The sequence below is a fragment of the Humulus lupulus genome, chromosome 6 (assembly GCF_963169125.1).
Source record: "Humulus lupulus chromosome 6, drHumLupu1.1, whole genome shotgun sequence".
Lineage (NCBI taxonomy): Eukaryota > Viridiplantae > Streptophyta > Magnoliopsida > Rosales > Cannabaceae > Humulus > Humulus lupulus.
In genome coordinates, this window is record NC_084798.1 from 185,983,468 (window position 1) to 186,009,196 (window position 25,729).

The 25,729-nt window shown below is 46.9% G+C and overlaps 1 protein-coding gene across 1 annotated transcript; it reads right to left on the reverse strand.

Annotated features, from left to right (window-relative positions):
- Window positions 1-23,647: 23,647 nt before the first annotated feature.
- Window positions 23,648-25,525, reverse strand: LOC133784350 (protein SRG1-like). Its single transcript, XM_062223729.1, has 4 exons — window positions 25,068-25,525; window positions 24,649-24,896; window positions 24,207-24,534; window positions 23,648-24,090 (listed from the first exon to the last, which is right to left on the reverse strand). Exons 1-4 carry the CDS (start codon window positions 25,326-25,328, stop codon window positions 23,854-23,856), a joined length of 1,074 nt encoding a protein of 357 aa, XP_062079713.1. The 5' UTR covers window positions 25,329-25,525; the 3' UTR covers window positions 23,648-23,853.
- Between the last annotated feature and the right edge of the window lie 204 nt (window positions 25,526-25,729).

The window sequence follows — 25,729 nt, forward strand, 5'->3', positions numbered from 1 at the left end:
AAATTTTGTACATTCATAGTGGTGGACTGCCCCACTGCGTACAACATCATCTTTGGTCGACCCGCCTTAGTCAATTTTGGTGCTATCACTTTCATCTACCACCTCTGAATGAAGTTCCCCAGCGACAACAAAGGGGTAGGAACTGTCCGGGGAGACCAGAAGAGCGCCCGAAAGTGTTACCACGTATCCGCTCGACCTATTTACATGGTCCGCGAAGAACCTCTCAAGGAGGAAAACGTCAATCCAGCCCCGCCTCCTCCCCCGGCACGAAGGATGGTCCAGGAGGAGGAAGAACTGGATCCGCGGATAGGGGCAGACCGTGCGTTGGTGCCCGTGGAAGAAATCGAAGAGGTGAGCATTAGCGACATTGACCCAACCAAGGTGATCCAAGTGGGGAAAAACCTAAATGCGGAGGTCCGGGCCGCCATCATCGCCCGAGTGAAGGAGAACCAGGACGTCCTAGCCTGGTCTCATTCGAATATGACCAGGATAAACCACAACATCATTTATCACGCCTTGAACATTGACGAGGGCGCGACTCCGGCCCGGCAAAAACGGAGACCTCTGGGAGCGGAGATGGCAGAGGCTCTCAAGTTAGAAGTTGAGAAGTTATACTCGATCAACTTCATCCGGGAAGCTTTGTATCCCGTATGGCTAGCCAATCTGGTGCTGGTGCCCAAGCCAAACGGGACGTGGAGAACTTGCATCGACTTCACAGACCTCAACAAGGCTTGCCCCAAAGATTGTTTCCCTCTACCCCAGATCGACCAAATGGTAGATGCAACATTCGGATACGAGATCTTAAGCTTCATGGATGCCTATTTAGGATACAACAAGATCTCAATGCATGTAGCGTACCAGGAACACACCAGCTTCCAGACCAACAAGGGGGTGGACTGCTACATTGTTGTGCCCTTTGGACTCAAAAATGTCGGAGCCACGTATCAAAGGCTCGTCAACAGAATGTTCCAAGCCCAACTGGGAAGGAATATGGAGATCTATATAGACGACATGCTGGTCAAGTCCAAAACCTCTGGAGGACACGCCAATGATCTGGCAGAAGCATTCGCTATCATTCGGAAGTATGGGATGAAGTTGAACCCCAATAAGTGCACCTCTTGTGTGGCATCCGGGAAGTTCCTGGGCTTCATAGTAAGCGACTAGGGAATAGAGGCCAAACCGGACAAGATCAAAGCATTGATCGATATGCCCTCACCATGGAAGCACAAAGACGTTCAGAGCTTGACAGGGTGAATATCCACCCTGAGTCGTTTTGTTTCGAAAGCCACAGACAAATTCATCCCATTCTTCAACATCCTTCGGGGAAGCCAAAGGTTTGAATGGCCGGCCAAATGTGAAGAGGCTTTCCAGAGACTGAAATAGCATCTGGCCCGAGCGCCAATCTTAGCAAAGTCGGTGGATGGAGAGTCGTTGTACCTCTATTTGGCCGTGACTGAACATGCCATCATTGCTGCGCTCGTAAGGGAAAAAGAGAAGGCCTAGCTTCTAGTCTATTACGTAAGAAAGAGGTTATTAGGCGCGGAGTCGTGATACCCAGTAATCGAAAAATTGACATTTTGCTTACTAAGTTGCATCTCGGAAGCTTAGGCCTTACTTTCAAGCCCATGCCATAAAATTACTGACCAACCATCCCTTACGGCAAGTCTTACAAAATCCTGAATCATCGGGGAGATTCTTGAAGTGGGCCATGGAACTGAGTTAGTTCGACATTACGTATGTCCCCCGAATATCAATTAAGGGGCAGGCCCTGGCCGATTTCGTCGTGGAGTGCACCGAGATCACTGAAGATGATGATCTCATCGATCCCACAGCACCCTCATGGAAGGTTTCATAGACGGAGCCTTGAAAGAAAATGGAGTAGGGGCCGGGATCATCTTAGTGTCACCACAAGGACACCAGTTGCAAAGTGCCCTACGTTTCCAGTTCGATGCATCGAACAATGTGGCCGAGCATGAGGCCATGTTGGCTGAATTGCGCTTGTCTCGGGAAGTAGGGGCAGCGAGTCTGGAGGTCTATAGTGACTCCCAATTGCTTGTCAGACAAATCTCGGGGGAATACCAAACAAAAGGGGAAAAGATGGAAGCTTATGTGACACAAGCTCGAGAGTTGCTTCAGTCTTTTAAGAAATAATCCATCCGCTAGATCCCTAGGGAACAAAATGTGTTTGCGGACACATTGGCAAAACTGGCATGCTGAGGCAGAGCTCTTCGGGCTTGTCCTGATCAACCATCTCCCCGCACCAAGTATTCGAGCCACCACGATCAACGCTATAGACTACTCCACGTCCTGGATGAGACCTATCATCTAATACCTAACAACCGGGGGGTTGCTCGCGGACAGGGCAGTGGCCAGGAAGCTTCAGTACCAGGCCCCCAGATACATCATGATGGAAGGTAAACTCTATCGCAGAGGGCTATCCATGCCATACCTCCGATGCGTATCCAAGACCGAAATGAGTGCAATCATGCACGAGGTGCACGAAGGTTTCTGTGGAGATCACACGACCGGACTCATCTTGTCCAAGAAAATCCTAAGGCAAGGATATTACTGGGCAACCATGAAGAAGGACTGTGTCGATTACGTCCGCAAGTGCGAAAAATTCCAAAGGTACGCGAATATCCCACGAGCCCCTCCAACGGAAATAATCCTGATGACGAGTCCCTGGCCTTTCCTAGTGTGGGGTATCGACCTAGTAGGGTCACTCCCGACCGGGAAGGGTGGTGTGAAGTACGCCATCGTGGCCGTCAATTATTACACCAAGTGGGTCGAGGCAGAACCCATGAATACCACCACCTCAAAAAAGGCCCTGGACTTCGTCATCAACAACAGTGTGTGTCGATATGGCCTCCCTTACAAGATCGTGTCTGACAACAGGAAGCAATCTGACAGCGTCCACTTCACTGACTTCTGTGAAAGGCATGGCATCATCAAAAGCTTCTCTGCGGTTGCCAGGCCTCAAGCAAACAGAAGTCGTGAACAAGATCTTGAAGGGAACATTGAAGAAAAAGCTTCAAGCCTACAAAAGCAAGTGGTCAGAAGAGCTGCCCTGCGTATTATGGGCATACCCGACCACCGAAAGAACGTTTACCAGACACACTCCCTACTCCATGGTATACGAATGCGAAGCAGTCATCCCAGTGGAAACAATTGTCCCGTCCCACAGACGGGACACGTATGATCCCAGCCAGAACCAGACCTTCCTCCAAGAATCTTTAGATCTCATTGAGGAGATCCGGAAAGAATCTCAGGTTCAGCTAAAGATGTACCAAGGCAAGATTGCTTGGCATTTTAACTCTAAAGTTAGGAGCCGAAGGTTTTAAACTGACGATCTAGTTCTGAGAAGAGTCTTCCCTGCAACGCAAGATTTGGGAGTGGGGGTTCTGGGACCAAACTGGGAAGAACCATACGAAATCCAACATGAAGTGTGTCCGGGAACGTATCGCTTAAGGAGAATTGACAGAACAGAGGTCCTACGGGCCTGGAACGCAGAACACCTCCTTAAATACTATCAATAGTCATGAGGGCATGTTCCTGTTTTTAATTTTTCCTTTTAAATAATGTAAGCCCCGGAGCAGTTTCTTACGAAATGAAAGTTCGCGTCCGTCTTCATAAACAAGTGACCCAAGACTACAGTCTTCGCTCACTTGGGGGGGTATAACAATTCGTACGAACAAGTTCGGGAACAAAAACAAGCAGGATGCAAAACACAAAATTTAGTCCTAGTTCAGACCGTATAAACTGGGGGTAGCAGAAACCCAACTCCCAATAAAAGGACGCAAGGGTAAGGCCTAGTCCCAACCCGGACACGCATGGTTCGGGGGTACAAACCCAAAAGGACGCAAGGCTAAGGCCTAGTCCCAACCCGAACACACATGGTTCGGGGGGTACAAACCCGAAAGGACGCAAGGCTAAGGCCTAGTCCCAACCTGGACATACATGGTCTGGGGGTACAAGCCGGATAGGACGCAAGGCTCAAGCCTAGTCCCTACTCGGCCATGCGTGGTCCAGGAGTATAAAGAACATGAAAATCGGTTGACTGAACATGGTCCCGGATAACCAGATACCTGTCCATGTCTTCACCATAACGGCCCAAAACCGTTAGAATGTGAGTCCTAGGTATGAGTTATCTAAAATCAGTCTTATAAATGGCCCAAAACGTGGGAACCTTACCCATAGGTCCAAAATAAGTTGATCAACTGTTCTCTGATGGCCCATGCCATTGGAACCTGAACACCAGAATCAGGAAAAACAAGTTTGGTGACAGTTGTTAACTCTCTAGTGGCCCAGGCCGTTGGAACCTGAACAGTATGATTAAAGCGAGTTAATAAGTTAAAATCTAAAGAGATCTCTGATGGTCCATGCTGTTGGATCCCGTATTATGAAATCGGGACGACTCATTCCAGGCCTCCCCAGACATGATAAAAAATTTCTACAACTTTTCCCAAATGGTCCCGACCGTTGGAACTAGGACCGAACATTCGACTCATTCATGCAAGGTGGTAAAACACTTAGTGAGATTCTAACGAATGGAACGAGAAAAACTTGTGCAAGAAATGAAGTGAACACAAATATATAAATTGTCTTGGACATATCCGCATCCATAAAAATGTTATAGAAAAAAAGAGAGAAAAACATGTAGAAGACATGAGCCTAGCCTTTGTCGTGCCATGATGCCTCCGGGTTGGCTCCATCTGTCTCCTCCTCGGCCAAGGGCTCCGCGTTAGCTTTCTCCTTAGCCTCAAACTCAGCTCTCTTTGTGGTGGGATCGGGGTAAAGCAGGAGGTTCATTTTCTTGTCCTGGAGCTAGGCCATGTAGATAGCCTCATCGAAGGTGGCCTCCAACAAGGCATCCGCCTGCTCTTTCCCTTGGTGGGCCTCCTCATGCATTTTCACCTCTTGCTAAAGTAGACTGTCCAGGCCCTGGATTCGATACTCAAGAGCGATGATCTTTTCCCGATCCTGGCAAGACTGGGCTTCAACTACCTCTAGGAGAATCTTAGACAATGCCTCAGAACCCCGAACATCAAGAAGTTCTGCCTCCAGACTGTCCACCAGCTTTTTGTGGTTAGCTTCCTTCTGGGGTAGAGTTTCTTTAAGCTGGAATCGAGCCCGGGCAGCTTCCTTGTGGTCCACTTTGGCTTGGGCAAACTCCTTGGCCAGGGATTCCCTAGCGGCTTCTCGTTGGTTTATAGCCCCTCCAATTCCAGCTGGCCAGTCTCTAGCTTCATCACCATCCCGGCCACCAAGTCGGCATTCCGATGGGCCAGTAAAGCATCCTAGAATAATTCAAAGTTAGAAAACATACAAATAAAAAATACGAAAAGCAAAGGAAGATATGGGCAGATGACTTACAGCGGTGGCCTAATGACGGATAGCCTGGGAGATGAAAAGGGCGTCCTGGTTAGCCAAGGTGGCGTATCGCTTCAGTTGGAGGTTGGACATGGTAGTCCCAACCTGTTCCAACAAATCAGCGGCAAATGGGACTGTGTCTTGCCCCAGTTTGGGGCGAAACCCAGTCTCGGTGGTGAGCCGATCCACGATCAGCTGAGGGGCACTGAAAGTGGCTGGACGCTCGGCGAACTCAACCTTACGTCGAATCTTCAGAGCCCGGTAAACCTCCTCCTTCTTTCCCCGACCATCTTCCTTTGTCCAGGACACCATCTTCGATCGCTCTTCCAGCAGGATCATCTCCCCCTCTTCGGGAAGAGCCGAATTGACGGGGAGCATGGGAGCCTCCAGAAGTTCTCGAGTCGCGAACTAGATTTCCCCGGAGGAATTCTCAGCCAAGGAAAGGTCCTTGGTCTTGGCCCTCTTAGCCCGGTTCGCGAACTCACCAGCAACCAAGTCTGCAGCCCTCTTCTCTGACCCCCGACTCGCCAGAGGTTCCTGCTCCAGGTCAATGACCGGGGGTCGAGCAGGTTGGGGCGGGATAGCTTCGGTATGAACCGTTGTAAGAGGGATCACGACTGAGGCCTCCCTGACTGTATTCGACTCCGGCACCAAGCCCCCAAGAATCGCGTCCAGCACCTTGTTCTTGGGCGCGCCTTTGTCGGCTTTCTTGGTCGATGCCCTGGCCATGGCCGCCTAGGCCTCAAGGGGCCACAGGATTAGACATGTTGAAACCTTCTGAAATATACAAACATAAAGAAAGTCAGCAAAGTATATGAGTGAGGATAAGAAATGATTCAAAAGAAAAAATAGGGTAAGGTCCTCTGGGACAAACCCTTATCTAGAACTTGGGCTCGACTCAACTCTCCTAAAGTGAAGGAATAAATTCAGTCTCCCATGTCGTCCAGGTCTGGGAAATTATCATATTGAAGGAACCTGAATGAGTACATGAGAGTCTCCGGGTCTACAGCGATGGGGGATAAAGGTCTCATTTCTCTAACGACCCCGAACAGGTGGCCTCGATAAACTAGTTTATCCCTAACTAAGTCCCCAAAAATGGGGAGCATAAGTCAAAAGCAAAGGAAAATTACCTTGCTTCGATACACTAGCCCCAGGAGCCCCCGTGTTCGGCTAGGCATCTTCGAAGAGGGCATCTAGCTCCTCGGAGGCGGCCCTCTCTGTTCGTTGGGCCTGCTCCCTCTTCCTTTTCGCCGCGTCTGCCCAGGTCGTGGCTTCCACAACCTCGATATGGGCGAGGGCCAGCTCCTCCCTCAAAGTCGGGTCTTTCTCCCATTGCAGCCCCCGGAGGCTAGAGGCCACAATCGTCTGGTTGGCCGCCAACACCCCAATTGTTTGCAGGTTGGCGATGTTTACGTAGCCCCCTACGTCCAGGTCCTCTACGCTTAGTGTGGCATATAACTTCTTCTGGTCATGGATCGACTGGGTGAGGGGGGTCTTGGCATAGGGTCCTGTCATCCAAGACTGTATGTTGAAAGCGGATAATAAAAAGAATGAAAAGAATGAATTAAACTAAGAAAAAATAGATTACTTACCCACTTGCTGGAAGTCCAGCACCAGCGTGGGGTTCTTATCCAAGAGGAACCCGAATGTCATAAACCAATAGTGTCTGACATCCAAGGATGCTTTCAGGAATGGGTGAGGGCAGGATAATTTCCACAAGGCTTCAGTCTATAGAAGTTGTCCCGGGTCTTATCCTTGGCGTTAAGCTGTGGCTCCAGCTTATAAAAGTAGGACACCTCAGCTGGGGTTGGCTCTGGTATCTCCCTCGCCACACAGAAGATGCACCACTCCACGGGAAGTCAGTAAGCTTAGGGCAAGAGATGCAAGGCAAGATCCCCACAAACTTCAGGAACTGCACAAAATAATTGTGAAGCGAGAGAGTGGCTCCCGCGCTGATGTGGCCCATGCTCCAGGCCCCAAATTCGCCCATGCTGGTGTGGGCTTTTTCCTCCTTCCTGGCCAGACGGTTATAAAATATTTCAGGAGTCGACTCCATGCCCAAATGCTTCTCCAGGATATCCAACATCTGGTAGTTCTGGAATAGGTTCTTCTCCCCTTCCATCTCCCACGTGTTGCCACTGGGGGGTTTATGTCCTTCCAGGACGAAAGGAGCCACTTAGACATACTCTTCTAGATGGAGGGTGACGTCGTGACTCATGGTTGATGATCTGGGAACAAAAGGGAACAAAGAAAACAACCAAGGAGTTAGCACCAAAACCCAAAAATGTTGGTTAAGGTACGGGGGCTCTCCTACGAACTGCTTGGAAGAATCCCCTCTGGATCAGATCCGGGATCACCAAAGATCCGCAGAATCCTAATCAGGAACAAATAAGAAGAGTTTTTCTAAAGTTTTCCCAAGTCGGCCTATTACCGCTTGTTCAGGGACAGCCCAGACTTGAGAGGATCCGGGACGACCTAGACAATTTGTTCTATTCTAATACACCCAGAGCTACCCTAAACGGTGGCCCCGGCTCTAACAACCCTATAGTTATAAAAGCAATATAACAAAATGATAAGCACGAGAAAACATAAGTAAAAGGTTTGGAAAACTTACTGTAAAGTGCCGATCGTGGAGGATGACGTGTCTCCAGCGACAGTGACGGCAGAATCACAGTCTTGAACAAGCGGAGGCGACACAGAAATTCATCCAATGGTCGAGCCGAGATCACACTTTCAGGCAAGGGCGTAGAGATCAAATGCGTCGGAAAGAGGCGACGATGAAGACAGAGTAATTGACAGAGAATTTCGTCGGCAAGCTCAGACATAAAAAGTTCTCTCTATGGGTTCGTTTGTTCAAAATGCATAAAATTTATTAATGAAAGTCTGGGGGTATTTATAAGGACCAGAAACGTGTTTTCGATCTAACGGTTCGGAACGACCCCCCACATCGGACGGTCCCGGATCATGCAGGGGTTTTAATTAACCCACTCGAGTATCGAACAGCAGGTTCCCCAAGTTGCGACAGCACCAATCTAACTTGCTCTCAATGAAAGCACCAAATTGTTGACGCGGTTCTTCGCCAACAGGTAATTAAGAAAATAAGAGGAAGGGATTAATGCTTATGTTGAACCGAAATAGATGAGTGATCTATTTAGAATTGGGCTGGTGACACTATTACGTTTTTAGGTGGTTCAAAGGTTAAAATCCTTCTACTCCACCAGTCAATATTATTGCTATATGCTTGGTATTCTTTTACAGGGTATTTCTTACACAATCGAACCCAACCCCTTGTAACTCCCAGGGTCTCCATATTTATGGGAGAAGGCACTTGGGAGTTGGTAAGAAGGTCATCCCGTGACCTTCTTACCTATCACGTCAACTCTGTGACATTCATGATTAATTCCTAAAACCTGACACATGAAGTGTGGTCTAATCAATAAGGGGGATAATGGGCCGCACGGCCCAACCCAGCCGTGGGTGCCAGAATGCGCACGTTCATGCTGCCTGTCCAAGAAGTCAGGGATATATCAGACATGTGATGTCTGATATATGCACGTTTACCTTGCGTGGTTGACTTTATAAGGGGTAACAACCTCCAACTTCAGCTCGTACCACGAGCTGGATGCTTCCCTCGACCTGTGGCTTTCAAAGTCCAAACTCAATCTAATCCTGGCGAACCCTTAGGTTACCTCGAGCTGAGGAGGTAGGATCTTTCGAGTGGTAGCTCCGGTCTTGGGGATGTCCACGTGGTAGACATGATTAGGCTGTATCTCATGATTAGGCCATATCTCAGCATGCTAACAGCCCGTGGGAAAACCAGAGCGTACATTTGCCCCCCAAGCCCCTGCTCGTGGTACATGACGCCGCATAGGGCCACAGTAGGGGCTTTTAGGCTTCCCCATGAACTCTTCATATTCCACATTCTACGCAGGCGCCGAATACGTGGAACATCGTGGTTGGTGACGGTACGTCTTCTAAGAACCACATTTAATGGCCTAGCCCATACCCAGCCGTCGTTTCGTCTTTCGAGTGGAGAGCCTTGGATCCCACATCAGGGCAATCCAACGGCCCTCCTCACATGGCCCTTCACGTATATAAAAGGGGTGGCCACCTTACGCATGGGCCACCCGTTCATTTGAAATTTTTCAGAAATTTTCTTCTTCTTCTCTCTTCATTTTCAAAAGAAAAAACCCTCTTCTTTCCTGCTGTCATTTCCAGCACTCAAGAAGTTCAGGTGTAAGGGCTCCTTCGAAGCTTTGGAATCAACTACTCCAACGAAGCCCCAACACAGGCGATCCCTTCATCCTCTTCTCAACCAGAACACTCAGTAAGTCTCCTGACCGTGCATGTTTTGAAATTATTTTTCATTGTAGCTTAGGTAAATATTTACTGTAGCCACATGAAGGGTTTTGTTGGTTTTTTTTTTTTTTTTGTGGCCATGACGGGTAAAAGCCTTTTAGGTTAGGGTATCGTTTGCAGCAAAAAACCATTTAGGAGCATTGGTGCGTTTTCTGGGGAAATTTTCTGGGTAGGACTCTAGGTATGCTTGTTTAAAATACCCAGTATTTTGGGTGCAAAACCGGGTAGCTTAGGGGACACGCCTCACAGGCGGTTTTGTTTCTCTTGCCTACCGAAACTTTCCTTCCAAGGCAAATTCTATCCTGACCCTCCTGACACACAAATTCCGAGTAATCGGGGATCTGTTGGGAGCACAGGCGCGTGTTCGAAGGACCGCGTGGTCTCACTCTCCACGGGCTGGGCTTACCTCAGCTCGTGTCAGGGAAACACCTTCAAATTTTTCTCCATTTTTAGGTCACCTTCTTCTAAAATTTCTTCTTTTTGTTCGCTAGGCGACCAGATGGGACCCAAGAAGAACGCTCCCAAGAAGTCCGTAGGCAGCTCGTCCTCCCAACAAAACAAGGGAAAGGAGGTGATGGCTGAATCCCCGATTCCCAACTTCGAGCCAGCAGTGGAACTGGAGCTCGAGGTGGCCCCTGATGCGTTCTTTGAGGTGGAGAGGATCGTCTCGAAGATTACTGACCAGGCGAGGGTAAACAAAATATTCCTCTCCTTCAACATCGAGCTGGGGAGAGGAACCGTGATTGCCCGACCTCCCTTAGAAGGTGAGAAGAGCTGCGCGCCGCTTGATGAGGCGTTCTCGGCCTGGAGCGACGAACATTTCAAGGTGGGGGCCTTCCTCCCATTGGACCAGTACTTCGCTGATTTCCTCAACTACGTGAGGTTGGCCCTATTCCAGCTCCCCCCAACTCTTATCGTTTGTTGGCGGGGTTAAGATATTTGTTCTTGAAACAGAAGTAGGAGGTCCCCACTCCTGCAGAGATTCTGTATTTCTTCTGCCTCAAGGCCAGCCCGGAGCAGCGGGGGCGAGGTGACGGGTTCTATTACTTAACCTGGTTCCCCAACACGGCTGCGGTCATCGAGCTGCCCAGCCACCCCAACGACTTCAAAGATCAATTCTTTATGTCGACGGGGTTCCGAAACTGCGAGCTGCACTACTTCAACCGTCCTCGTAAGTGCCTTTCAACCTTAGCTCGTAAGTTAAGTATCGGTTAGCTCCTCCTATATCCGTTTCTGACTTAGAATTATTTTCCAGCTATCTTCGCGAGGACAGAGAAGTCTGTGATCCTCGGGAGCCAGTACGAGACACTGGCGGGCTTGCCCCCCAGTGAAAAGGACTATCGCCAGCTCGTGACAGACGAGACGATGCTGGCCTGTAAGCTGATCTCCCCAGGCCAAACCCTGAACCTGAGGAGGCCCCGAGTGCTTCCCCCAGCCCGCGATACGAGGCCTATCATCGTGGAGGAGGTCGCGGGGGATGAAGATGAGGAGGACGAGGTGCCCCTTGTGAGGATGAGGAAACGGGCATTGGAGGTCGCCCAAAGAACGGATGAGGAGAGGATCCAGTCCGGAGTAGTTGTAGGTCCCTCCGGCCAAGGTAACCCTTATATGTTTAGGAACTTAGATAGGGCCACTGCAGACCCTCGGCTAGCTAGGTTCAATCCCAGACAGATCGTCCAACGCCACCGAAGTGACCCAGACTTAGATGAAACCCTGCTTCACTGCGTCGACCAGCTCGTGCTGGACTACGAAAGTAGCCGCCCTAGGGGGACCATAGTTGTAGACAACACCCTAGCTTTTAGGTCGGTCCTATTCGAGGAGTATGGGACTAACCTTCGGTCATGGCCATCACTCCGGGAGGGTACCGTAGCTCCAGGTCTTAGGCAATACGTAGAAGAGTCTAGTCCTGAGACAGCCTCGGACCCAGAACCTACGCCAGCTCGAGAAATGATTGCCTTAGATTCCCCCGCGGAAGCTCCGGGGCCGATGGTCATAATCATAGATTCTTCGTCTAGCTTGGGGGGTAGGATTCCCTTTAGTATATATACATACTTGAATTTTGCTTTTTTCCCCTTTGTTTTTGTTTTTGCCTGACTGCTAACTTGTGTACTGACCATGTCTTTGTTTTGCCAGAGGAGATGTCTCAGCCCAGGGGAAAAAATCTGTGGGCTGTGTTCACTGGGGGGAACTCCTCACTGGGGCCTCTAGGCCCAAAATGAAGAAGCTCCGGACGTTGAAGAAAGCCGCCGGGACCCCCACCAAGTCTCCTGCAAAGGAGAAAGAGCAGCCCCCAGCCGCCCAGATCGAGGAAACTATTCCTCCTGCTGCAGGGGGCAGCATGCCCCACCCCCTCCGCGAGCTCCGGCCTTCGTCTGGGATACAGGGGCGGAGCCCGGGGCTTCGGCGATCGTGCCTCCCGAGGTGCGAATCCCGGTTGACCCCCAGGACCTGGAGAAGATTCCAGATGTCTTTTGGGGGACGGTGTATGAGACGGTGAACTACGCCGTCAGCCACTTCTACCGCTTCAACGAGAGGGAGCTCAGGGCCATCGAAACAAGGAGCCCAATGGGCGTGCTAGAATCTTCCTTGGGCATGGCCCTAACGATAAGCTGACCTTATCCTTTTGTGATCTTTGATTAGCATGCCTTGCCCTATTTTTCCTTTCTCCCTTCTCTTTTTCTTAAGGCAGTTGCCTCTCCGTTTTTGCAGAGTGCCTTGGCCCTTCACAAAAGCATAGCCCGGACCAAGGCCCAGCTCGAGGATATGAGGGGCGAGCACCAGGCGGTTGTGGCCACCCACCAGACTTCTTTGCAGGAGGCTAAGGATGCCTTGGCGGCCACGCAGGCCGAGCTGGAAGAAGCCCGTCCCAAGCTTCAAGAGGTCGAGGCAACCAAAGTCGCCCTCGCCGCTGCTCGGGCAGAGCTAGACACTGCGAAGGCTGGGGCCGAGGAGGCCAAGGCCGCCCTGGAAGCCGAGAAGGCAGCCTCCAGCACCGCCATGGAGGACATGCTCTACAATTGCTGGGTCTACAACTCTGAAGGTGATTTCTCCTTCTTGGGAGCGGACGTCTGGGAACCCTTGCTGGAGGGGTTTAAAGCTCGCCTCGAGCAAGAAGCACCTTCTAAGACCGAGGAAGTCTCCGACGCAGCTGAGGAGGGCAAGACGGCGACCTCCATGGGGTAGCCTGGCGGAGCTTAGGGCCTTTCCATTTTGCTCCCACTCTTTTATTATTCTTATTATTTTTTGTTGTAACTTTTGCATGAGGTGTTTCCACCTCGAGACAATTAATTTTTACTTTTAATTGGTTTACTTCCTTTTGCCTTTATGCATTTTAGTTACTATTTTGAAAAACTTAGTTCGCGTTAATTTTTATCAATATCTCGTGCTTTTTAAGAAAAACCACGATCAATCAATTTAAATTAACTTCCAAGTTTTGTGACCTGATTATATCCAGGAACTTAATTTGAAAACTTAGTTCGTGTTAACTTTTATCAATATCTCATGCTCTTTAAGAAAAACAACGATCAATCGATTTAACTTAACTTCTAAGTTTTATGACCTGGTTATTTCCAGGAACTTAATTTGAAAACTTAGTTCGTGTTAACTTTTATCAATATCTCGTGCTCTTTAAGAAAAACAACGATCAATCGATTTAAGTTAACTTCTAATTTTTATGACCTGGTTATTTCCAGGAACTTAATTTGAAAACTTAGTTCGTGTTAACTTTTATCAATATCTCATGCTCTTTAAGAAAAACAACGATCAATCGATTTAAGTTAACTTCTAAGTTTTATGACCTGGTTATTTCCAGGAACTTAATTTGAAAACTTAGTTCGTATTAACTTTATCAATATCTCGTGCTCTTTAAGAAAAACAACAATCAATCGATTTAAGTTAACTTCTAAGTTTTATGACCTGGTTATTTCCAGGAACTTAATTTGAAAAATTAGTTCGTGTTAACTTTTATCAATATCTCGTGCTCTTTAAGAAAAACAACGATCAATCGATTTAAGTTAACTTCTAAGTTTTATGACCTGGTTATTTCCAGGAACTTAATTTGAAAACTTAGTTCGTATTAACTTTTATCAATATCTCGTGCTCTTTAAGAAAAACAACAATCAATCGATTTAAGTTAACTTCTAAGTTTTATGACCTGGTTATTTCCAGGAACTTAATTTGAAAAATTAGTTCGTGTTAACTTTTATCAATATCTCGTGCTCTTTAATAAAAACAACGATCAATATATTTAAATTAACTTCTAAGTTTTATGACCTTGTTATGTCCAGGAACTTAATTTGAAAACTTAGTTCGTGTTAATTTTTATCAATATCTCGTGCTCTTTAAGAAAAACAACGATCAATCTATTTAAATTAACTTCTAAGTTTTATGACCTGGTTATGTCCAGGAACTTAATTTGAAAACTTAGTTCGTGTTAATTTTTATCAATATCTCGTGCTCTTTAAGAAAAACAACGATCAATCGATTTAAATTAACTTCTAAGTTTTATGACCTAGTTAGATCCAGGATAGGACTTAGTTCGCGTTAATCCCCTATCAATATCTCGCGTTTTTTAAGAAAAACAACGATCAATCGATATGAATCAACTTCTAAGTCTTTAAGGTGACCTGGTTATATCCAGGTACCATATGCCCCTCAAGTAACTGGGAAAGGGTCTTTCGTGATTACTTTAGATTACACTTGTAAATATGTACAATCATTAATGAAAAGTTAATTATCATTGCGTAATACATAAAAAATGGCCTTTTAGGCCTTACAAGGGAATCATTGATAATATTTCTTCAAATGGATGGCGTTCCAAGTTCGTGGGACTGCCCCTCCATCAAGCCGAGCTAGTTTGTAAGTTCCTTCTTTAATGGCCTCGATGACTTGGTATGGTCCTTCCCAGTTCGGTCCCAATACCCCATCTTTGGGATCCTTACCGGCTAAGAAAACTCTCCTAAGGACCAGGTCGCCAATGCTAAAGGCGCATTTTTTGACCTTTGAGTTGAAATAGCGAGTGATTTTTTGCTGGTAATGTGCGAGCTGGAGTTGCGAATCTTCTCGTCTTTCATCAACCAAGTCAAGGGAAGTGCAAAGTAGCTCGTGGTTGCGGTCCTGGTCATATGCCTGGACCCTATGCGAAAGTACCTTAATCTCCACAGGGAGGACTGCCTCACTCCCAAAGGTCAGGGAGAAAGGAGTATGACCCGTAGGAGTCCGATGCGAGGTCCGGTATGCCCAGAGAACCTGGGGGAGCTGTTTTGGCCAGACCCCCTTGGCTTCGTCCAGTCTCTTCTTGAGGCTCGCCTTTAACGTCTTGTTGACGGCCTCAACCTAGCCATTCGCCTGAGGATAGGCCACGGAGGAGAAACTTTTCACAATTTCGTACCTTTCGCAAAATTCGGTAAAGAGGTCGCTGTCAAACTAAGTCCCTTTGTCGGAAACGATTTTCTTGGGCAGTCCGAATCGGCAGATAATGCTCTTAACCACGAAGTCGAGGAATTTTTTGGAAGTTATCGTTGCCAAAGGTTCTACCTCAGCCCACTTCGTAAAGTAGTCGATGGCCACCACGGCGTAACGGACCCCGCCTTTTCCAGTAGGGAGGGCGCCAACCAAGTCGATCCCCCAAACTGCAAACGGCCATGGGGAAGAGATCATCTTCAGCTCGGCTGGGGGAGCTCGGGCAATTGAGGCGAACCGCTGGCACTTGTCGCACTTCTTAACATACGAGATCGAATCCTTAGACAGAGTGGGCCAGTAATATCCTTGCCTCAGGACCTTTAGGGCCAAGCTTTGCCCCCCAGTGTGATCTCCGCAAAAACCCTCATGCACTTCCTGCAGGATGGCCTTTGCCTCGCCTGGAAGAACACATCGTAGGAGAGGTAGGGAGTGCCCACGTCGGTATAGCACCCCGTCCACCATCGTATACCTGGGAGCTTGATACAGTACTCGTCGCGCATCATTATGCCCTTCAGGTAGCTTTCCCTCAGTGAGATACTCGAGGATGGGGGTCATCCAGGTCGGCCTAGCGTCGATCATCTCGACCTTCGCCCTGGCTTCTTCTATACTTGGTTTTTCCAGGAACTCTACCGGAACTAACCCTAGAGCCTCCGTCTCCCCGGAGGTGGCGAGCTTGGCAAGAGCGTCTGCGTTAGCGTTCTGTTCCCGAGGTATCTGCTCGATTGAGCCTCGCCCAAACGCGGACAGCTCAAATTTTACCTTTGCTAGGTAGGCAGCCATCTTGGGTCCCCATGCTTGATATTCGCCCAGAACCTGGTTTACCACGAGCTGGGAGTCACTGAAGCACTGGACGGAGCTCGCCTTCAGCTCCTGGGCTATCCTCAGCCCGACCAGCAAAGCTTCGTAATCGGCCTCGTTGTTGGAGGCCTTGAATCCGAATCTCAGCGCCGAGTGGAATCTATGTCCCTTAGGGGATATCAAAATGATTCCAACTCCGGATCCGTTCTTGTTGGATGAACCATCCACGAAGATCCTCCACGACGCCTGGGCCGAGGTGACCTGGGATATGTCTTCTGCAGGATCCTCCCGGAATCCTGTACATTCTGCTACGAAATCGTCCAGGGCCTGACTTTTTATAGCAGTTCGTGGGGTGTACAAAATCTCGAACTGACTGAGTTCGATAGCCCACTTTAACAGACGTCCCGATGCTTCAGGTTTTTGCAAAACCTGCCTTAAAGGCTGATCAGTCATGACGTGTATTGAGTGGGACTGGAAGTACGGCCTGAGCTTTCGAGAGGTCGTGATAAGGCAGAACGCCAATTTCTCCATCAACGGGTACCGGGATTCAGCTCCGGGAAGTCTCTTGCTGATGTAATAGACAGGTCTCTGAACCCGGTCTTCTTCTCGGACCAATACGACACTAGCTGCATCCTCTGTGACAGCTAGGTAGAGAAAAAGAGGTTCTCCTGCTTTTGGTTTGGATAATACGGGTGGCTCGGCCAGATGTGCCTTCAGGTCCAGGAAAGCGCTTTCACACTCTTCTGTCCATTCGAACTTCTTATTTCCTCATAGCAGGTTGTAGAATGGCAAGCACTTATCGGTGGATTTTGAAATAAACCGATTGAGGGCTGCCACCCTTCCTGTCAGGCCTTGGACATCTTTGCGCGACCTGGGGAGGGAAGCTAGAGCAATGATCTGATCTTGTCGGGGTTTGCCTCGATTCCTCGGGTATTGACCTTGTAACAATAGACGTTCTTCAGCCCGAACGGCATGACCTTGTAACAATAGACGTTAGTCGGGGTCATGAAGCTGGTGTGCTCCTGGTCAGCCGGATTAATGGCGATTTGATTGTAGCCTGAGTACGCATCCATAAAGGACATGAGTTCGTGCCCCGCCGTGGCATCCACCAATTGGTCAATCCTCGGCAATGGAAAACAATCCTTGGGGTAGGCTTTATTCAGGTCGGAGAAGTCGATGCAGGTCTGCCACTTCCCGTTGGGCTTCGGGACCAGCACGGGGTTGGCGACCCAAATCGGAAACTTGGCTTCACGGATAAAGCCGCATTTCTTGAGCCGGGCTACTTCTTCCTCTAAGGCTTCAGCCCGGGTTGTTCCAAGGCGCCTCTGCTTCTGGGCCTTTGAAGGAACGCTTTTATCCAGATGAAGGGTGTGCATGATGACACTCGGGCTGATTTCCACCATGTCCTCGTGTGACCACGCAAACACATCCAGGTTGTCCTGCAGAAATTTATTCAGCTCCGCCTTCCTCTCGCTACAGAGGTTTTTCCCGAGCTTGACCATCCGTGAAGGGTTCTGCGGATCGATGTTTATTTCCTCGAGCTCCTCAATAGCCTGGAGCTCGAACCTGTCATCGCCTATTCGGGGGTCAATATCCTCACTTAAGACGATATTTTCCCCTTCGGCGCTCTGAGGTTTTTCAATCTCAGGATCAGATGAGGGTTCCTGAGATTCCTCTCCACCACCTTGGATGGCCATTGCTAGCTGCCCGGGTTTCGATTTTCACTTCATGGAAATGCTGTAGCATTCCCTGGCAGCGAGCTGATCGCCATAGACAGTGCATATTCCCGTGGAAGTAGGGAATTTCATCGCGAGGTGGCGAATGGAAGTGACGGCCTCAAAAGCTATGAGTGTGGGTCGTCCCAAAATTGCGTTGTACGCAGCGGAGCAGTCGAGACCACGAACTCGAGGAGTTTGGAGACTGTCTGAGGTCCTTCTCCTAGGGTGATCACCAACTCAATAGTCCTTATAGCCGCTTACCCTTCTCCTGAAAAACCATACAACATCATGGAAGTCGCCTTCAGCTCGGCGACAGTCAGACCCATCTTCTCCAATGTGGACCAGAATAGAAGGTTTACCGAGCTCCCATTATCGATCAGCACCCTCCTAACCTTCCGATTAGCGAGCTGAACTGCTACGACCAGAGGGTCGTTATGAGGGAACTGGACATGGCCCACATCTTCTCCTGTAAAAATGATCGGTTGCCTCTCCAATCGATGCTGCTTCGGCAGACGTTGTTCCGGGATGAACTCTACTCCATTATGCGCCTTGAGTTCATTTACGTACCTCTTCTGGGCACCCCTGCTCGTGACAGCCATATGCAGACCTCCAGATATTGTGGATATCTCTCCTCCTATCACGGGAGGAGGGACCTCCTGATCTACCCGAGACCCGGGCTGACTAACCGGGACTTCCGGAGCAGGTCGACTTGTTGGAACCCTATTCCGCGCGTACTAGGCCAAGGGTCCGGCTCGGATGAGAGTCTCGATCTCATCTTTCAAATGCCTAAAATCATCAGTATTGTGGCCAACATCGTTGTGAAAACGGCAAAACTTGGTGGTGTCTCTCTTCCCCTTTTGGTACTTCAACGGCTCCGGCCTCTTCCAGGGGAGACGAGTAGAATTTGTCAGGAAGATATTCTCCCTAGAGTGGGTGAGCTCTATAAAAGTCGCGTAGACGGGCTTAAACTTGTCTACGGGCTTATTCTTCTTTGGGTCGTGCTGGCTGCCCTCGTCGTTCCCCTTTCTTTTGCTTCCACCGAGCTGGTTATTCTGTGTGACATTTTGGGTCGCTGTCGTGACCTCCGTCCCCACTCCAGCGGGCTGCTCAGGGACCTGGCTGGTCCCTGCAGCTGAGGCTTCATCCTCCTCCAAGTTGATCCATTCCTGGGCCCTATTAAGGAATTCGTTCACCGAGCTAACTCCCTTCCTTTGTATATCTTTCCAGAGTTCCCCTCCGACGAGGATTCCAGTTCTCAGGGCCATGAGCTTGGAGCTGTCATCTGCATCTCTGGCCTGAGCAGCGACGTTTACGAACCTGCTCAGGTAAGCCTTCAGAGTTTCGTCGGGTTGCTGCCTTACGTTAGCCAGAGAGTTGGCCTTGACGCGGGCAGCCTGGGAGGCTCCGAATGCCCTTTTGAAATCAGCCGAGAAAGTTTTCCAGGAGCTGATTGACTGTCTTTTGCTTTGCTTGAACCACTGCCTGGCTGGTCGTGTCAGTGTGGAGGGAAATATCAGACACCTTAGCTCGGGGCCGATGTTGTGGGCCATCATCAGGGTGTTGAACATCCCCAGATAATCCGACGGATCTCCATCTCCATTGAATTTGGACAGGTGCGGCATACGGAAACCAGGTGGGTAAGCCGTTGCTGCTATGCTGGGGGTGAAGAGCTCCATCTCGTCCCCTGAATCATATTCATCTTTCTCTTTCTCCTATAGGAGCTTCCTCATCAGCTCCTCCATCTGAGCCAGGCGCTCGAGGGTTTTGTCCTGATTTCCTTGGTTATTCCGGGGCTGTTCAACAGCTCCGGATCCATTGTACATATTTGGTGGGTTATTGCCCCTCCTATCTTGAGATAGATTATTTGGGGCATTCCCGCCGTTACGTACTTCGGACAGGTCTCCCCCTGAGCGAGCACGGCTGTAACCTCCTACTGGCTCTCCTATATGAGAGTTAAGGCGATCTCGCAGGTCGCCCCCCTAGGTGGTTTGAGGACTTTGTGCCGAACTTAAACGCTGACGCAGGTCTCCGCCAGAAAAGGTCACTCTGCCGACTGCCGGTCCAGTAGCTCCTGTTAGAGAGGCTCGGAGTCCGTCTTTGGTGGTGAGGATCCGGGCTTTCTCTCGGCGCCCTGCTACGTCGGGAAGGTCCTGTAGATGGCGGGTTTCTCCTGCTACTTCCGTAGGCTAGAATATCTCGGATGGGCCGAGGAGGAGATGGATATCTTATTGGAGACGGAGGATGCCTGACCGGAGAGGCGATCCTGGTTCCGTCAGGGCGGATCAAGTTAGGTGGGGGCCCTTCGGCCCTGCCAAACTGCGGGTCCCGCGCCTGGCGATCTGGACGAGGTGCAGGACGGCTGGTGGGGACGGGCTAATGATGTGAGCCCTCCCCGGATCTCCTTCTGGAATTTCCTCGAGCTCTCCTGGGTGCGCTCGAGCCTGGTTGGGAGCTGGGAGTTGAAGTTCGGACCGAACGGCTGTACTGTTGTTGTTCGGCTCTAGGCATTTCTCCGAAGTTTTCCTCTCGATGGTGCGATGAGGGAATAGAGTTGGCTGTCAGAAGTCTGTCCAAGTGGCTATGCCTGGACCGATTACCCCGGCGGGACTTATGAGTCTCGCCTTGCCTCTTTCCGACGTTAGCGTCGGTTGTAAGAGGGGGTAGTCGGGCCAACACATCCTTGTTCTGTTGATTAGCTGTTGCTAGCTGGCTCCTCAGCTTTTCATTCTCCATCTCCACCGCAGTGTAATAACCTGGGTTTGGATTAGGTAGCCGGGGCCCCGAACTTCCAGTGTCATCTTGGCCCACCGGCTGCTTGCCCAGCCGCTGTTGGACCTCAGGAATTTGTTCGCCGGGGATGGCGATATGATGAGCCTCCTGCCCGTCATGTTGTTCCGTCTCGTTACCGTGTCTGGATCAAGTGGTCACCATAGTGGATATTTGCAACATCACCAATCTAACTTGCTCTCAATGAAAGCACCAAACTGTTGACACGGTTCTTCGCCAACAGGTAATTAAGAAAATAAGAGGAAGGGATTAGTGCTTATGTTGAACCGACATAGATGAGTGATCTATTTAGAATTGGGCTGGTGACACTATTACGTTTTTAGGTGGTTCAAAGGTTAAAATCCTTCTACTCCACCAATCAATATTATTGTTATATGCTTGGTATTCTTTTACAGGGTATTTCTTACACAATCGAACCCAACCCCTTGTAACTCCCAGGGTCTCCATATTTATAGGAGAAGGCACCTGGGAGTTGGTAAGAAGGTCATCCCGTGACCTTCTTACCTATCACGTCAACTCTGTGACATTCATGATTAATTCCTAAAACCTGACACATGAAGTGTGGTCTAATCAATAGGTAAGGGGGATAATGGGCCGCACGGCCCAACCCAGCCGTGGGTGCCAGAATGCTCACGTTCATGTTGCGTGTCCGAGAAGTCAGGGATATATCAGATACGTGATGTCTGATATATGCACGTTTACCTTGCGTGGTTGACTTTATAAGGGGTAACAACCTCCAACTTCAGCTCGTACCACGAGCTGGATGCTTCCCTCGACCTGTGGCTTTCAAAGTCCAAACTCAGTCTAATCCTGGTGAACCCTTAGGTTACCTCGAGCTGAGGAGGTAGGATCTTTCGAGTGGCAGCTCCGGTCTTGGGGATGTCCACGTGGTAGACATGATTAGGCCGTATATCATGATTAGGCCGTATCTCAGCTTGCTAATAGCCCGTGGGAAAACCAGGGCATACAAGCTATATCTTGTTCCTAGAGTATCATTGACTTTACTAGTGAAGGTTGTGTCACAACAAGTTTGCGATGTGAGCACTCATAATCTTTTCAGTTCCAAAAGTCAACCCAATAGGGAACCATTATTCAATCTATAAGAAGGTATAGATTTCATATCTACTAAACTATGTCTCCAACCATATATATCATTGAGTCCCCAAAACAATTGTTCTTAGTCTGATCATTCTGACAAATCTTAACGCATGAATCAAAGGATCAGATGACATATATAGGAGTTCATAGCAACCTCAGGATTAAGATCATCGTGTATATGATCATCGTTGGATGTGTTTGATTAATACTATGAAACAATGTTTGAAAAAGTATTAGCAAATCACATCTGGTCCAGATTTATATATACTATATATAAAGTACATTCACTAAAATGTCCTACTACACTAGTGACCCGGATCTAGGTCACTTGTATTCATAATACTAGCGAACTATACTAGCAGTAATTAATCTAAAGATTCCATAACTTTATTTTACTACGAACTGTTTCAAGTTTATTATCTTAATCTCGATCCCTAATACCAATATGAGAATAAGACCACATAGATAAACTTTAGAATTTTATGATATTTACTTAATATTATCTACAGACATAGTCTATATATATAATAATGCAATTCAATTATTTATTTCATTTAAAATATGTGTCAACTACAATTAATTTAAGAGCATTATTCCCAACAACAAAATCATGCGAGAAGAGATTGAGACGTTTTTTGGAAAAATGAAAAAATTGGAAGTTGAAATTGCAATGTGGTTGCGGCCACTAATTATCCCTGGCCACGGCCTAGGTCGCTAATAGCCTATTCCTATTTTGTTTTTTCTCCAATTTGAACGGTTTTAACATCCCAAGTAAATCTCAATTATTCATTTTAATTCCATAAAAATTCAATTAAATATTAGTAATAGCCATGGGGGTTAGTGGAATTTGAAATTCAAAGGGTATCTCAAACTCTATAAATAAGAGCCTAATGCTCACATACTATTTTCTATCTACAAAGCATTTTGCTGGAAAATACACCATAGAGGCTTAATAATTCCAAAGAGTTATTTCCTTGAGAGATTCCTTAGTGCTTAGAGAATAGGGAGAAATAAACTTTTGGACAAAGGTTTTGAACATTCTTCAAGTTGGTGATTCATACTACTCTACACTTTGGTTGTGGGAGTGTGAGAGTTTACCTGTTGTTCTTCTTATTATTTTGTTCTTCTACCTCTTTTACTTTTTCCTTCTTTCTTATATATTTATTTGTATTTTTATGCTTTGAGTTTTATTATCAATATATATATATATCATCCTCTATTTCTATTTACTTGTATTTTTTGCAATAGAGTGTAGCACTTATTTATCTATCATCTTGTCTATTGTAACATTTTGCATAAAATTGTACCTTTTTGGTTTTACCATTTCCATTGAATAATATATACTCTAACATCTATTACACTTGACACGATTTGGAGATGTAGGAACTCAAAAGTCCATGATAGTAAAACTAGCCGGCAGAGGGAAAGCTCAAAGAAGCTTTAATTGTTGGTAGTAAAACTAACCAATAGAGGGAGAGCAAATGTACTGCCCCTATGGAAGGGTGGATCAAAGTTAACTTCGATGTAGCAAATGGTCCTCATGCTACTGCCCTGGGAGCTTTAGCCAGAGATCATGGGGAAAGGTCCTCTGGGCCTGTTCAAAGATTATTGACCCATCCCCTGTGTTGACAGGAGATGCCCTGGCTACTCTCTTGGGAGTGGATACTATGATTGCTCATAATATAAAATTTATAATTATGGAAGGGGACTCTGGAGGTGGAAGCTATCATAGCAGAGATAAAGGCAAAGGTGCTCGCTACTACTGGTTGTAATTTTAGTGTTATTCGTAGGAACCTTAATAGCAATGCTCATAACTTAGCCCAATGGGCGTTGAGATCACATGTATATGGGGATATTGATTTGCAATCTATCCTTCACTCTATCCTAACGTTGTAATGTGCTTCTTTCGTCTAATGAATCACGTTTCTATAAAAAATTAAAAAAATCTAAGTTATCAAATATGAACGATTTCAAATTACAAAGCATCAAAGAGCATTAATAAAAACATAAGGTACTTGTATTTAGATAAAACACAAAGTACCAAATGAACCAGCTAATAAACATGAAATAAAAAACATGTTTATCAAACTGAAAATGTCATCACAAAAATTACTATTAAATTACACATTGCTAACAAATATCATGTCCAACAATGCTTTTATTAAAGGCAGCTCCACCAAACATAATGTTTTTATTTAAGCTAACATTAATGGAAGTTAACATTAAGGTTATGGAGGACAATTATAAATTAAGGAACTGAACATTACAGTTGCACTGCATTGATAGCCACTATCCCTTTCTGAAAACAGACATAGTTGAAATGACCATAGTTTTTAACAGTTTTATACTTCTTCGGTCTTTCCTCATCTACCAATCCCTCTACTGGTCCAATCTCTTCTTCAGGATCTGGTTCAATAAGCATGGCTACAGATCCTCTCATATGTTCTGCATTTGTTGTCACCCTATGAAGTGGGCTCTTCATTACTCCATTAGTCATTATCTGCAACAACAACAAACAAAAAAATTCTCAGAAACCCAAACACAAAATTCACTTCACAAGCTTTTGTCTAAGATACATATCATATATAATCTCAGAATAGAACTGAAATGTCTCACCTCCATTTGATCACCCAAATTGACAATAAGAGCATGAGGTATGGTAGGAACTCTAGACCATTGATTGTCTTTGAAAACTTGAAGACCTTCAACTTCTTTGTCTTGCAAAAGAACAGTTACTCCTGATTTATCTGAGTGAGGTTTGAGGCCAAGAACCTTATCAGTTCTTGGACAAGGAGGGTAAAAGTTGAATCTTGCTTGCATCACAGATTTTTCTCCAAAATGTTTCAAGAAGATATCCTCTTCTAAATTCAGTGACTTTGCTGTGGCCTTAAAGACAATTTCCATAACAGACCTTACTTTCATGGTGTACTCAATCAAAGTCTCTCTGCAAGAAAATCAATCAAATTTCAACAATACCCAGATCACCCAAATGTATCAAACTTAGTAAAATTTTCTCATTTAGTCACAAACCCATGAAAGAAGAGAGTGCATATATTACCCAAAATCTTTAGGAATCTCTGGCCAAAAATTGACCTTTCTTTTGTTTTCAGGGAATACCATGAGAAACAAACGATTGCACCAGTCAAGAACTTGGTCCTTGGAAACCATAACATCGCTACCAAACCCCTCACCATCACAAGCTGCACGAAAGCACTTTTCCTTGTCTTCCATTGGAAGTGAAAAGAACTCTTTTCCTACTTCACGCACCTTGTCCAGGAATGAGCTTGAAATCCCATGACCAATTGCCTAAAAAGTCAGGTAATAAGCTTCATGAATATTGATAAGAACCCATCATAAGTGAGGACCCAAAGACTATTATTAAACTCCAAACAGAAAAATCTAGTGCTAAAAATTAAAGACAAGCAAAAGAGCAAAAGGTACCCATAGCAGGGTTTTTCATGAAAAAGATGCACAGACCTGAAAGCATCCCCATGTGCTGAGAGCTGATCTTAGTTTCTCCAGCTCACTTTTTGAAGAAAGCATACTCAAGTCAATGACTGGAATTGGAATCAGTGGAGGAGAAGAATCCACAGCACCAAAAGCACTCTCTTTGATGAAGAATTCCTGAGGTGGATCATCTCCATTGATGTGAATTACTTGAGATACATCCTCATGTGGAAGAACCAAGCCAGCCATTATTGGAGCTATGAATCTGCTTTGTGATATAGATGAATCCATATCCAAACTCTCTAACTTGTATATAAAGATAAAAAAATTATGAAGAGCGTTGCTGAGTTTCAGAGCAACTAACACGTACGAGCCTTCATATGGAAAGTGTATATTGTTTCTACTTTTCTTTGAAGAGATTTTTATGTATAAAGATGAGATGTTTATGAAGAGCCTCGCTGAGTTTCTGAAACAATTACTTATGAGCCTTCATATGACAAGTGTTTGATAGCTTTAACCATTTTCGACTGTGTTAACGTCATTATGATGAAGTTTTTGGCATCTTATGAAAAGCAAGGTGTGTTTGGAGTAGTCTTCAGTTTGTATTGTCTGCTTATTTTGGTTTGTAATTTACATATATGGAAGTTTTACTTGTAATACAACAAGTAGTATAGTTTTATACAACCATTAAA